We start from the raw sequence: 14,310 nt of genomic DNA on the forward strand, positions 1-14,310 counted from the left end.
CTCACTCATCGTCAGGGCAGTGCAAATCAAAACTACAGTGAGATAACACTTTACAGCTGTGAGAATGGCTAGCATCAAAAAGACAAGAAATAACAAGTGTTGGCGAGGCTGTGGAGAAAAAGGAACCCTCATGTACTGTTGGCAGGAATGTAAATTGGTATAGCCACTGTGGAAAACAGTATGGAGGTTCCTCAAAAAATTGAAAACAGAAATCCCATATGGTCCAGGAATTCCACTACTGGGTATTTACCCAAAAAATGAAAACACAAATTTGAAAATATATATGCACCTCTGTGTTTATTGCAGTATTATCTACAATAGCGAATATATGGAAGCAGCTGAAGTGTCCATTCATAGATGAATGGATAAAGAAGATGCAATGGAATATTACTCAGCCATAAAAAGCATGAGATCTTGCCAGTTTCCACAACAAGGATGGACCTAGAGGGTATATGCTAAATGAAATAAGTCAGAAAAATATAAATACCGTATGACTTCACTTATGTATGGAATCTAAAAAAACCAAATGAATAAACAAATAAAAAGCAGAAATAGCTTCATAAGTACACCGAACAAACTGATGGTTGCCGGAGGGGAGAGAGGTTGGGGGATGGGCAAAATGGCTGAGGGAGGAGTAGGAGATACAGGCTTCCAGTTTATGGAATGAATATGTCATGGAGATAAAGGATACATCATAGAGAATATAGTCAAAATGGTATCGTAATAGGGTTGGATAGTGACAGATGGTAGCTACACTTGTGAACATAGCATAATGTATACTTTATGGTCTGAGAAAATCTGTGCCTTTTAAACCTCAGAAGGCAGGTGTATTAACAAACTACAGAATTTTCAAATAAATGAAGAATTCCATTACCTCACTATTGCTGTTGATGAATTAACCTCTGACGACACTTAAGCATCAAAACACACAGTGTCTTTTCAGGTGAGAGGCTGACATGAGTGATTTGATTAAGAAAATTTTATGGAAAAGGACTATTGAACTTTCCCTGGTTTGTTTCTGCTTTGGAATACATTCTGTATCATGTGAAGAAGCCAAGTCTTTTTCCATGACCTGTTTTTATTGTTATAAAGTATTATTTCTTAGGCACTAACTGGGTTCAGAGGTTACAAATTTAAAATCACAGCATAAGCCAATCTGGTTGGAAGGGATATTAAAGATCATGTAGTCAACTTGTCAGATAGCTGAGTTCTCACAAAGCATTTATTCACTCTTCAGAAGTAGGCATGTTCTGTGTCTTGGGCTTATTCATTCCATCATTCAAATCTTCAGAAACTTCTGCTAGAAAGTTATTGTTTTCAGTGCTCAGTGTTGAGTGATTCTTTCTTCCCCTGTGGCTTACCCATTGATTCTGACTCTTAACTCTTGGACAAATAGTCTAATTGCTTTCCTACAATATTTAAGGCAACTCACCTGTTTTTCTCCAGGTTATAGATCTTCGGTTATAGATCTTCTGATCTTTCATCTCTTCCTTTTGTCTCTTAAAATATAATATTCAGGGGCACCTAGGTAGCTCAGTCAGTATCGCTTCTCGGCCTTTTGGCTAAGATCAAGTGTAGGTAGCTCAGTCAGTAGAGCGTCCAACTTTGGCTCAGGTCATGATCTCGCAGTTCATGGGTTCAAGCCCCACATCAGGCTCACTGCTGTCAGCCTATCAGTGCAGAGCCTGCTTCAGATCCTCTGTTCCCCTCTCTCTGCCCCTACCTGCTTGCACTCTACCACCCAAAATAAGTAAATATTAAAAAATAGATATGTATATATAAAATGATATTCAAAACTATGGACAGTATTTCAAGCAGAGTCTGACCTGTGCTGAATGGAACAAAAATGTCACTTTGCACATCGAAGATATTGTATTTCCATTACTGTATCTAAAATCACATTTATTTGGGGGGTAACCTCATCATTACCTTGACATCCTTTGAAGTCAGTTGTCAACTTAAGCCTATAAGGCTTTTTCACATGTAAATGGACATGACTCACCTATCTTGTACCTACAGTTCTTTTAGACCCAAGGGCAGGACCTTAGGTTTATCCCTGTTCAAATTCATTCTGTTAGATTCAGCCCATTGAAATGGTCTCTTGGAGTATTTTTGGTTCATGGTAGGGTCATCCAGCATATTTGTCTTCCTGCCCAGCCCCTTGTCATCTGCAAATTTGGTAAGTATGTTTTCTTTTCTACCTCTTTAGTTGTTAACAGAGATGTTGACACAGGCCAGGCTGGAATCATTCCATTGTGCCATACGATTGCTAGTAGATTTTAATGGGCAGGATTAATTGTCAGTTTAGATTGACTATTCCATAACTATAGCAGGAATTATCTTTTGGTGAGTAGCCCAGTTGTAGCTGCTTAAAAATTTAAATAAGAGATAATATGGGGCGCCCGGGTGGTTCAGTTCGTTTAGTGTCTGACTTTGGCTCAGGTCATGATCTCACGGTTCGTGGGTTCGTGCCCTGCATTGGGCTCTGTGCTGACGGCTCAGAGCCTGGAGCCTGCTTCAGATTCTGTGTCTCCCTCTCTCTCTGCCCTTCCCTTGCTCGCGCTGTCTCTCTCTCTCCCTCAAAAATAAAGATTAAAAAAAAATTTTTTTTAATTTAAATAAGATAATAGAAATAGAGATGTTCATTGAGATTAGGAACTAGTTTGGAAAGTTGATGACCCTGTTTATATTCTTATATATAATTAAGTATAATATTATATTTACTATTTAATAAAATAAAATATAATTCTTATATTCTTATATTCTTATGGAAAGTCTTAAGAAGAGAGCTTTATGGGCTAATTAGAGGCAATGTGGTATAGGAGAAGCCCTAAACTTTGCCCTGAGATGTTTTATTCACTTACTTATTTAGCAAATAATTACTAAGTGCCGACTATACTTAAGCCCTGGATATAGAATGGTTAAAAATAAAAAAAAATTCAGGCTTCATCTTTGCCTTCAGTGGAACTTATATTCTCATGGGGGAAATGATTTGATAATTACATAGGTAAAATCATCATACTTTCTGTGATCTGTGTTCTAGGTAGGTGCCATGCCTAGACACGCACCTTGTGTGTATTGTGTATGACAAACAACACAAGTCATATATTTAATTTAAACACCTCTAGTAGCTCCATTTTAAAAAGTAAAAAGAAAATATTCTGAAATTAATTTTTTTTTCTTTTTTATTTAAAAAAAAAATTTTTTTTTCAACGTTTATTTATTTTTGGGACAGAGAGAGACAGAGCATGAACGGGGGAGAGGCAGAGAGAGAGGGAGACACAGAATCGGAAACAGGCTCCAGGCTCTGAGCCATCAGCCCAGAGCCTGATGCGGGGCTCGAACTCACGGACCCGAGATCGTGACCTGGCTGAAGTCGGACGCTTAACCAACTGCGCCACCCAGGCGCCCCTCTGAAATTAATTTTAATAGAAGGTTTTATTTAACTCAGTTATATTTAACTCCGCTTATATCTGAAATAATATGTAAGCATGTAAGCAGTATAAAAAAAATTGAGATATTTGTAGTCTTTTTGTTGAACTAGATCTTCAAATCTTAAACTTATACCACATGTTAGTTGGAACCGGTCACATTTAAAGTGCCTAATAGCCACACGTAGCTAGTAGCTTCTGTGTTTGACAGCACAGCATTATACCCATCTTTACAGACTACTCTATGGTATTGTGCAAATTACTTTCCATCTTTAGGACTCCTGTTTTCATTCAGTAAAATGACGGATTTTGACTTGCTTATCTTCTAACAATTAAATGTGTGTCCTTTTCATGTATGAGAGTGCCTTCTGAGGTACTGTAAATAATCTCTCTCTTGATCTGGGTGTTGCTTACATGGCTATATATAACATGTAAACATCCATCAAGCTATATACTTAAGATTTGTGTGCTTTACAGTATCTATGTTATACCTCAATAAAAGTGTTGTCGTTTTTTTTAATAAGATCATTTTCAGTTTTTTTGATTCTGTGTTCTTTGCTGAAGTTACCCATTACACATGTGTGATATAAAAAATGCAAACAACCAGTTACTCTTTATGTCTTTTTCCCATCCAGGATGTGTCTAGTCCGAATGAAACAGGAAGGCCGGAGTGGGAAATACATGTGTCGTATCATAGTTCATTTCATGTGGGAGGATGTTGAGCAGCGTGGCAGAGTCATGGGGGTAAGTAAATGCTATCAGATTCTGGTCCCGGACAACTCCAATGAGGGATTGCCTGACTTGAGTTGAAGTTTTATCTGTGCTAGAAGGGCTTTGCTTTTAGATTTCTGTGTAATGCTGCCTAACGTCAAGTGGTAATTCAGCTAGAGTTGCTTCTGCTTCTGTGGAGACTGACATGCCGTGGACACTTTATGTGTTTGCACACATTATTATGGTTTGTCAATGTGAGGACATCCTGTGCATGGAAATGAAATTGTTAAGCCCAAATAATGGTGGTAGGAGGGAAGGGATGGGTTTGTTGAATGGAGGAAATCAAATAATAATTGAATTTTAGGACACTATGCCTTTGACACCAATTCAGTGTTTGAACCAGTTCTCCTCTAAATTAGTTTTGATGGAAATACCCTGGCATTGGGCCTACATTGTCCTCAGGAACTGAAAAACAAGTCCTTTATCGCTTAACCTAGACTAATTCAGCATCGTATCTGCTGAAAATGTACATTAGTACATTTAATAATTAACCTGAGAAAGGAGAATATATAGCATATATATAACATAGAAGGTAATGATAATAGAAACATGACACCAAAACATTAGAATACAGTTGGTTATACAAAGAGTAATCTTTTCCTTTGTATATTATGTGTTTTTGTGTCTAGACCATATTTTAATAGATTGTAATCCTTGTTTTTTTCCCATTTCATTGCCTCCCAGTTGGGACCATCTAAAGCAGAACCATCAGAAGGGGTCATGAAATGGGTTAATTTATTTTTTGTTTTTGTTTTTGTTTTTGTTTTTTTCATTACAAAGTTCTCCCTATGGACTGAGGAGTAAACAAAGTTTATGTATGTATTATAAAACTCATACATATTCGGAGAATAAAAATCAAAGAGTAACAAGCGTTTAATGTAGAAACAAGTGTCTCTTACCCAGGTGAGCTCCCCCAGAGTAACCTTTGTTAATAGTTGATGTGTATCCTTCTGGTTGTTTTCTATACAAATGCAAATGTATAAATGTATATTCTTTTAACACAACACAGATGGGCTTCTACTACACACAGTTTTGCATCTTGGCTTTTTAACTTAATATATATTAGATATGTTTTTACTTTACAATTATTTTTAAAATTCAAAATATTTTAACTGAGATTGAAATCTCCATACTCCTCAATCTCATTCCTGGCCAGTTATCTCCTTTCAAGAAGTAGTTACTGATCCATTTTAGTGTATATCTTTTAAGGCTTTTTTCTGTGTAATTTTCTTACAGAAAATATGTAGTATTGGTTTTGTGTTTATATATTTTATTATACATGATATCATCCTCTATGTGCTAATGTGTAATAAATATGTACTTAGTTTTTTCACTCAACAATATGTCTTGGAGGTTTTTCCATGTTGCATAGGAGTTAAGTGGGAGGTTGTCCCCCATGTTTTATTTATAGTAATTATTTTCACACACTCCTATGTTATTGTCTGATGGTATCATGTGCTTACTCTTTGTAAAATTGTGGTCTTTGAGACTAAATCATGGAAATGATGGTTGCCCGTTGAGAGTGTATTTCCAAATTCTCATGTCTTTGGAGGAACTGCATATATAGGAAGCACAGAGGACATGGGCTTGTTTTTAGATGTCTTCAATAACATTTACATGCCTTTCTCTGGGACAATAGAACGTTGGCATTTATGTTCATTCTGAGATGATAGCATATGTCAGAGTTTTATCTGCTATCGTCATCATCATCATTTGTTTTGGAGATAGTGTGGATTGACTGTCTTTGTAATTGTGTTCTTTGGTTCCTTGTTCATGTGACTAAACTTTCTGCTGTCTTTGCTGCCCAGAATGGATCGTCAGCCTTTAAGCTATACGTGCAGCTTGGTGTTCTGCATGCCCTCAAGTACTTACTGTCCAACGCTGTGGCAGCACACAGTGGACATGGGTGGTGCTGCCAGTTTCAGATCACTTAATGGTAACCAGTGACACCCCTGGCCAGCCAAAGCCTTGGCTGTCTGACATACAGTGACACAGTAGCTCTTCTATTAGTTAGCTTGTTTTTCTTATCACTATTGACTAAACCCTGCTGGACATTGGACTGCTGGAGCCATGTGGGCCACAGCTGTCTACAACGTGAATAGCTTCATGAACCATAGGTACTGACTCTTGAACTACAGAAACCTCTTAGTTATTACCCTTCCACCATGAATTTCCTTTGGACCTCCATATATATATCTCCATCACAATCTCCAACACTTTGAACCTTCTTCTGTGTTACTTTATAATGTCACTTTTACTTGACGGCATGCTTAATGAAGGCAGGAGACCTGTCTTAATACTTTTTTGCTTACATAGTAAACATCAGATGAATAAATACTTGTTGAATGAATGAATTGAACTTAAGCCTCTGGAATTCTATTTTAAAGCCAACTTATCAGATAGATGATACTTGATTTATTTGTTTCTAGTCCACATATACATCAGTGCAGTCCTGCAGGAATTAGTTTTTCCTCTGCACCCCCCTTCCCATTTTATCCAACCATTCTTCTTTCTGAATTGTTCTAGATATGGTGTTGCCCTACAGAGAAGTGTGTTAGATCAGTGTCTCACTTTTTATGTGCCTGTAGTCCACCTGGGGATCTTGTTAAAATACAGATTCTGATTCTGTAGGTTGGGGTGGAGCCAGAGACAGAGAGTCTACATTTCTAGAGAGCTTCAAGTGATGCCAGTGCCACAGGTGGAGCAGGGTGAGAATGGGGCAGCCACACTTTGAATAGTAAAGTTTTCGATGATCCATAACACTCTCACAAGTTACAGACTTGTGAGTTCACCTGCATGAAGAGAAATGCCAAGCCCCAGTTTAGTTACAAAGACTATAAATAAAAGATGGTGGTTTAAAAATAACAGAGGTTTGGAAGAGTTGGGAAATTACTATTATTGCTTTTCTGTTATAATTGACTTGATCCTCCCCCACCCAACTCATGGTATAAACAGGCAGACACCCTTTATGCAGGCAAGAAAATTGTTAACTACTTCTCTGTTGTGAGTGTGATTGTATGTATGGAGGGGGTCTCAGACTTCTGTGTGCTTACAGCCTACAGAAATGGGAAAGTTAGGGACATGTGGCTGGAGAAAGTAGTAGGGAGCCAGTGTGGCTTTGTTCTGACCCTGGCTGCCAAATCTTTCCTCCTCTGTGCTTCAATTTCCTTTAAAAAAATGTGGATTATTGGGGTGCTTTGAAAATCTGTGATTTGAAGGTGGTAATTTGTAAATCTTTCTCTGTGTAATTTGACATCCCAGGTGTACATCTTTAAGAAAACTCATATAAAAAGTAGAATTCATAAGACTGATCAACGAAGTGGTGATTTTTTACATGCCAAAGAATTCTTAGAGGCTATTACTTTGAGTGGAGCCATTTGCAATTAATGATGAATCAGAAATTTGAATCAAGAACTCCCTTGAAATTAGAATTGCAGTCTCATTTGGTGAGGACATTTTCATTTAAAACATTTTTGCTTTTTATCGGCTTTTAGGAGCCCAACTATTGTGAAAAACAAGGCAGACTCATATATCATTAGTGAAGTCGGTATAAAATATGTGTTAAATTTGAGGTTACAAAAATCACATCAATAATTTAGAGCGTTCTAACTAAAAAAAAAATTATTTGGGATTTAAACATATAAATTAGCTGTGGAAATAAAGTTCATTATATCACCTCATCTGGTCTTGTTTTATTTCATTAACTGGTTCTTAAAAACCTTTGTGAGCTGAGTTGCAGCTGAAGAGGTTGGAGACCATTTTTCCTTGGGCCCTTGCCTCACTCCTGAGTGTTGGTAAGAGTAGAGAACTAAGACTTGACGCAGCTGTAAAAACAGACAGCGCCTTTGGCCTCAGCACTTTCTCCTGGTGCAGGCACATTTCAGATGTAAATTTCACTTTCTGCCTCTCCTACTAATGAAGTAAGTTTCTTTTGCTGGGTTTGCAGCCAGGTGTGTCCAGTCTTGTGGCTAACCGGGGCGCTTTAGTTAATTTTTCCATTTGTGACATTTCAACCAAACTTAAAAAACAAACATAAAAATTAGCTCAAGGCAGTGGCTCAAAGTGTTAATGGTAACCTTAGTCTGGCTAAACGACTTCCTCTCAGTTCTGCCCTGCCAGACATCTCCACCTTGTGGCTTACAATGAGCAGGTTTAAGCTTTCCAAGCTTTGGAGACGGGTGGGAAGGAGTAGGTAAGAAATTCCAAGTTTATCCTTATCAGTGGTCCCTGGCATGCCAGGTGTCTCCTCTGGACTTCAGATGATTTCTTGCTAGCACCTTTCCAGAATAAGGATGAACCTCTCATCACTTCAAGGTCTTCTGTTCTCTTCTGTAACAGAGCTGCTTCATGGGGTGGTGCAAAGGGCCTAGAAAGAGGTGGAGGAGCTGTGGGCTGAACTGGACTCCTTTGTAAAATTCTACTTTGCTTTTTAGAACCAGCATTTTGCTTTGCAAGGTCCTCTGTGATCATACTCCAGACTACCTTTCCAAACTCATTTCCTCTAGCTCTTTGTGAACTGTAAATATGTGAAACCTTCTAGCACATGTGCCTGGCACATAGGAAGCACTCAATGAGCATCACATTCCATCCTTGCTTCACATACTCTTCACCCCAGCCAAGCTGAATGCCTTGGTCTTCCTGTCTTGTGTCTTTCCCCGTGCGATACTACTCTAGGTTGCCTAAACACCATAGCCCCAATTCCTTTACATCCCTCCACCCCATACTAGAAGACAATCCCAGTTGTCCCTAGCTGGAAGTACCTTAGTAATTTATATGTGCCCTTCTTCTGGCTCTTACTATTTTGTATCATTGTTACTAGTGTGTATTGACTGTCATCCAGGTGAATTGCCTGGGGGCTGCATCAGTTGTATCCTTTGTATTCTCCAAAGTGCTTGTCATTGCCCCTTGGCTGAATGCTTGCCCAGTAAATAACTGATAACAGAAGACCATTCTGGAAGCCCACTGGATGTATTGGAAAAAGTGTGGTGGAGAGGTATCCTTTTTCATTTTGAACATATGTGTTTGTTGTTAGTCTTAAATATTGGAAGAAAAAGAAATGAGAAATTGTTTCCTTTACCCTCAGTTTTTTTTCTTTTTCTTTTTCCATGCTTTCTGATCTTCTAATAGATTTGACTTAAAAAACAATTTATACATGAGGCATTTTATGTTTTTAAACTAACAAAGATTTTAAATCTATAAAGGATGGTAAAAATAAGAATTACACATACTTTAGTTTTTCTGGAAATTTTCTTCCAGGCTGCTGTAATTCCATTCCCTTCTCCTTCCTACCTCCCCACAAAAATCTTCAAACTTCTGTTTTATTACCAGGAGGTAAAAATTTTGCTATCCTTTGCATCTCTAGGTCAGAATTAAAACTCGCTGCCAAAGGTATTGTTTAAAAGGCAAGGACCACTTTAAGGGTATAGTTTTGCTGCCAATGATATGAATAGTGGAGTGTAAATACAGAGCAATTCTTTGGGCTTGAGGCCTTTAAAATAAGACATGTTTGGGGCACCTGGGTGACTCAGTGGTTTAAGCATCCGACTTTGGCTCAGGACATGATCTCACAGTTTGTGAGTTCGAGCCCTGCGTGTGTGCTGACAGCTCAGAGCCTGGAGCCTGCATCAGATTCTGTGTCACTCTGTCTCTGCCCCTCCCCCACTTGTGCTCTGTCTCTCTCTCTCTCAAAAATAAATGAACATTAAAAAAAAAAAAATGTAGGGACGCCTGGGTGGCTCAGTCGGTTGGGCGGCCGACTTCGGCTCGGGTCATGATCTCATGGTCCGTGAGTTCGAGCCCCGCGTTGGGCTCTGTGCTGACAGCTCAGAGCCTGGAGCCTGTTTCGGATTCTGTGTCTCCCTCTCTCTGACCCTCCCCCGTTCATGCTCTGTCTCTCTCTGTCTCAAAAATAAATAAACGTTAAAAAAATTTTTTTTTAATAAAAAATAAAAAAAAATTTTATTTATTTATTTATTTATTTATTTATTTATTTATTTATTTATTTAAATATATGAAATTTATTGTCAAATTGGTTTCCATACAACACCCAGTGCTCATCCCAAAAGATGCCCTCTTCAATACCCATCACCCACCCTCCCCTCCCTCCCACCCTCCATCAGCCCTCAGTTTGTTCTCAGTTTTTAAGAGTCTGTTATGCTTTGGCTCTCTCCCACTCTAACCTCTCTTTTAATTAGCAATAATCGCGCCTCGGATAAACCTCATTGGCTACGATACTGCCACTGCGCAAAAGCTTCTAACCTCTCTTTTAAAATTTTTTTTTAAATAAGACATGTTCTCAGAAATCAGTCCTTCTTTTGGGAAGTTTTTGTTTTTGTTTTTAAATATCCTAAGCTGGGGGATACCTGGGTGGCTAGTCTTTTAGGTGTTGGATTCTTGATTTCTGCTCAGATCATGATCCCAGAGTCCATAAGGCTCTGCGCTGGGTGTGGAGCCTGCTTGGTATTCTCTCTCTCTCCCTCTGTCCCTTCCCCACTCATATGTGCATGGTCACTCATGTGCATGCGCTCTCTCTCTCTCTCAAAAAAAAAAAAAAAAAATTAAATGTCCTAAGCTGTTGGAGTGGATATTTGTTTATTAGGTGAGAGAAGCCTAAATTCTTAGAAGGCAGAGCAATTTCATTTTGGGATTGGCTCATGAACTTTAGCAGGGTCCAACTGAGATGTATCTTTAGTAGATGCATTCTTTACACAAGTTTCCTAACCTCAGGTCTTAAGAGGTAGCAAGAGTGCTTAGAGTACATGCTTTAGACAGTTTTGTCGCTGATCAGATGCCTGGGAGCACACATTCGGAATGCCAGTCTGATGGCTTGGTTGGCCTGTCCTTCTGGGTTGCATATTGGACTCACTTTATTTCAGGGATTGTCCCTGAAAAAGAAGTTATAAACCTTTCTGAATTGAATTTAAATTGAATCTAATTCTATCTATGCACACGATCATTTATCTCTCTCATGGCTGTTTTTACATCCAGTTATAGATTGTGAATTAACTGAGGTCTGATTCATATTTGTTTATCTTTGTATTCCTATGGTACCTAAAATGGAGCTTTATACTCAGTAGGCATTAAGTAAATGTTTCTTGACTGAGTAAATCGGTAAGTGAATATGATCCCCTTTGTTATCTTCAGTTTCCCTCATGGAATTTCTGTAGGAGAAAGACAGTGAACTAATTCCATTTTGAAAGCCCTGGCTGCCTTGGTGCATGGACACCTAGGATACACTTCTTAAATACTCTTCATACTCCCAATTCAGTTCATCATTTCAGAACTGTTTACCTCTCCAACCTATCGTGTATATATATATATATATATATATATATATATACACACACACACGATATATATATATATATATATATGTATGGATATATATATATATGTATGGATATATATATGTATATATATGTGTGTATATATATATTCATTCATTCATTCATTCATTCATTCATTTATTGCCTCCAGTCTCTCTAGGTGCCCAGTTCCCTTTGACATCTTTTGTACCATAGATTCTAATACTGCTTAGACCTGCGTGTACTGAGCACCCCGCCATTTTCCACATCTCTCTTTCAGGGGTTAATGGTTCTTCTAAATAAATCTCTGGGAACTCCTGGGTGGCTCAGTCGGTTAAGTATTTGACTTTAATTCAGGTCATGATCTCACGGTTCATGGGTTCGAGCCCAGCATTGGGCTCTGTGCTGACTGCTCAGAGCCTGGAGCCTGCTTCAGATTCTGTGTCTCCCTCTCACTCTGCCCCTCCCCTGCTCGTGGTCTTCTCTCTCTGTCTCTCAAAAAGAAAAACAAAACATTAAAAAAAAATAAACACGTCTCCCTCAGGAGACGGGATAAATAGCTCCATGAACCTATTCTTCCTAGGTTTCTTGTCTTGCTTCTGCTGTCATCTCTATCAATCCAGCACCCCCCCCCCCCACCCGCTGGAATTCGTAGTCTTCCTCAACCCCTGCCTCATCCTCTGCACCCAAATTGTCATGTCACTTTTCTGCCGAAACTATCTTTGGATTTTATCCTCCCTTCTGTTCCATTGCTTATATCCACCCTCATCATCTCTCCTTTATTGCACATGGCCTCCTAACTAGTTCCTGGACTTTCTCTACTCTAGTGAACCCTGTCACCACATAAACCACCAGAGGTTTTTCCAATTTCTACATCTGATTGGATCCCTCCTGTGTCTAGAAATCTGAGGAACAAAATTCAAACATCTTAGCAATGGTATGTAGAACTCTTCATAGTTATATAGGAAAATGTTCTTAGAAGATACAGTATTTAGGATTGAAATGTTTTGATATTTTCACATAGTTTAGCAAAAGAAAAAAGGGTGTGTGTGTGTGTGTGTGTGTGTGTGTGTGTGTGTGCGTGCACAGAGAGAGACATGAAGCAAATATTACAAAATATTAACAATTGTGAATCTAAAAATCATACAAATTTTTGTTTTCCTACTCTTACATTTTTTAAGTTTGATTTTCAAAGTGAAAAACGGGACGGGGGGGGGAAGAAATCTTCATATTCTAGACCCCGCCTACCTCTTTAGTCTGATTGCCAACAAACCTCTAATACACAAATGTTCATGCTCAAGCGCGTCTACACGCACACATACATGCCAGATTGTCACTGATGCTATAGTATGCATCTGGATAGTACCTCTTACACGCAGCTTTACCCAGCATTCCCTCCCCCACCATAATAATTGGTATATTTGGCCACTCCCTTCTCTCTATTGCTGTAGCACTTTGTACAAACTTCTGAGAGAGGACTTACCATGATCTACTGTTATTGTGGGTTTGTGTAGGTCATGCCCATTAGATGGGATGAGGATCCTAGGATTCCTGGTGTCTTACACAGAGTGCCTGACACAGTCACCCCTCAGATACCTGTTGAGTGAACACACGTCCTTGCTTCTATTATTAGTGACTGGGCAGCACTATCTTTCAAATACTGACTTAATGAATGGTCTCTTATCACACCTAGATTCAATTTCTCTGACCACCCTCTCCCCGAAAAGAGTTTCATTTTTCTCTCCCTGACCTCCCTCCTGGGTTCCTTGGCTCTCTCATCATTTATATTTCTAATTCACTTTATGGGATAAATGAACCTTAGGATGTTAGATGGAGTGCCTCAGATATCTCTCATTCAATGGTTCTCAATCTGAAGGGGCTCAGATGTGGTTATTTTGAAACATCTCCCCAGAAAATTTCTGATGTACATCTCAGGGTGAGGACTATAGATCTGGTCCCACTGTTTTAATTTATGTGGTGAGAAAATGCGGTCCCAGAGAAGTTAATTGATTTGCCCGAGGTCATGCAGCTAGAAAATAGCAGAATGAGTACCCAAACTAGGGGATGCTGGTTCCCAGTCCAGTATCCACTTTATTATACTGTGATCCCTCACTGGGGTGTGGGCGGGGGATCAGTTTCATGGCAGTTTCCTTCTCCCTGGTCTTCTTACCAAGGACTTCCAAAGGCCAAGAGGACAGCTTTTCTCGAATCTCGAGGCATTCCATTTCTTCAGCACAGTCCCCAGGCTGAGGCCCCTTTTATTCAGACTTTCTAATCCAATACGGCAGAGGTTTCCTACTCAACAGGACTAATAGAGATTAAGGGGAAAAAAGGACAGGTGAGAATGCTAACAATGTTCTGAATTTGTTTCTTTTTCCAGCATTTAGAGTCTGAACGTCTCCACATAGTCTGAATTTGCCTTAGTTGATTTTACAATTATTTTTCAGAGACTCCTTGGTTGTGTTTTTTTAAGAGTAGAGGAACACGGAGACTGAACACTGTGCTAGGAGAAGCTGGGCTAGGAGACTAACAAAGGCGGTATTATACTGTGCGCTGCCGACCCAATAAATGAATTCAGGAGACACCTAGATGTGTTTCTCGTGGAGGGCGTGAGGGGGAGGGGTCTGGTGAAAAGGCAGAAAGGTGGGATTAAAATAAATTAAAATGGGGCCAGCATGCTGGATAAGGGGACAGCCTCTTCCTGTTCCCACTGTTGCTTAAGATTTTTCATTCTGTTTAGTTCAAAAGCTAAAACTAGTCTTTAACCATGTACTTCATACTCTCCCATCCCCCACTTTCTTAAC

General features: G+C 39.1%; 1 protein-coding gene and 1 pseudogene across 3 annotated transcripts in view; one reads left to right on the forward strand and one right to left on the reverse strand.

The window, feature by feature from the left end:
• LOC125162244 (ubiquinol-cytochrome-c reductase complex assembly factor 1) overlaps nt 1–14,310 on the forward strand; it is a 102,748-nt gene that overhangs the window by 53,359 nt on the left and 35,079 nt on the right. For all 3 annotated transcript variants that reach the window (XM_047853058.1, XM_047853059.1, XM_047853057.1), the window contains one exon: nt 4,067–4,175. In XM_047853058.1, coding sequence (XP_047709014.1) covers nt 4,067–4,175 — 109 coding nt within the window. The remainder of the gene's footprint in view (nt 1–4,066; nt 4,176–14,310) is intronic.
• LOC125163200 (uncharacterized) lies at nt 10,372–10,453 on the reverse strand (annotated as a pseudogene).

The sequence above is a fragment of the Prionailurus viverrinus genome, chromosome A3 (assembly GCF_022837055.1).
Source record: "Prionailurus viverrinus isolate Anna chromosome A3, UM_Priviv_1.0, whole genome shotgun sequence".
In the NCBI taxonomy this organism is placed as follows: Eukaryota; Metazoa; Chordata; class Mammalia; order Carnivora; family Felidae; genus Prionailurus; species Prionailurus viverrinus.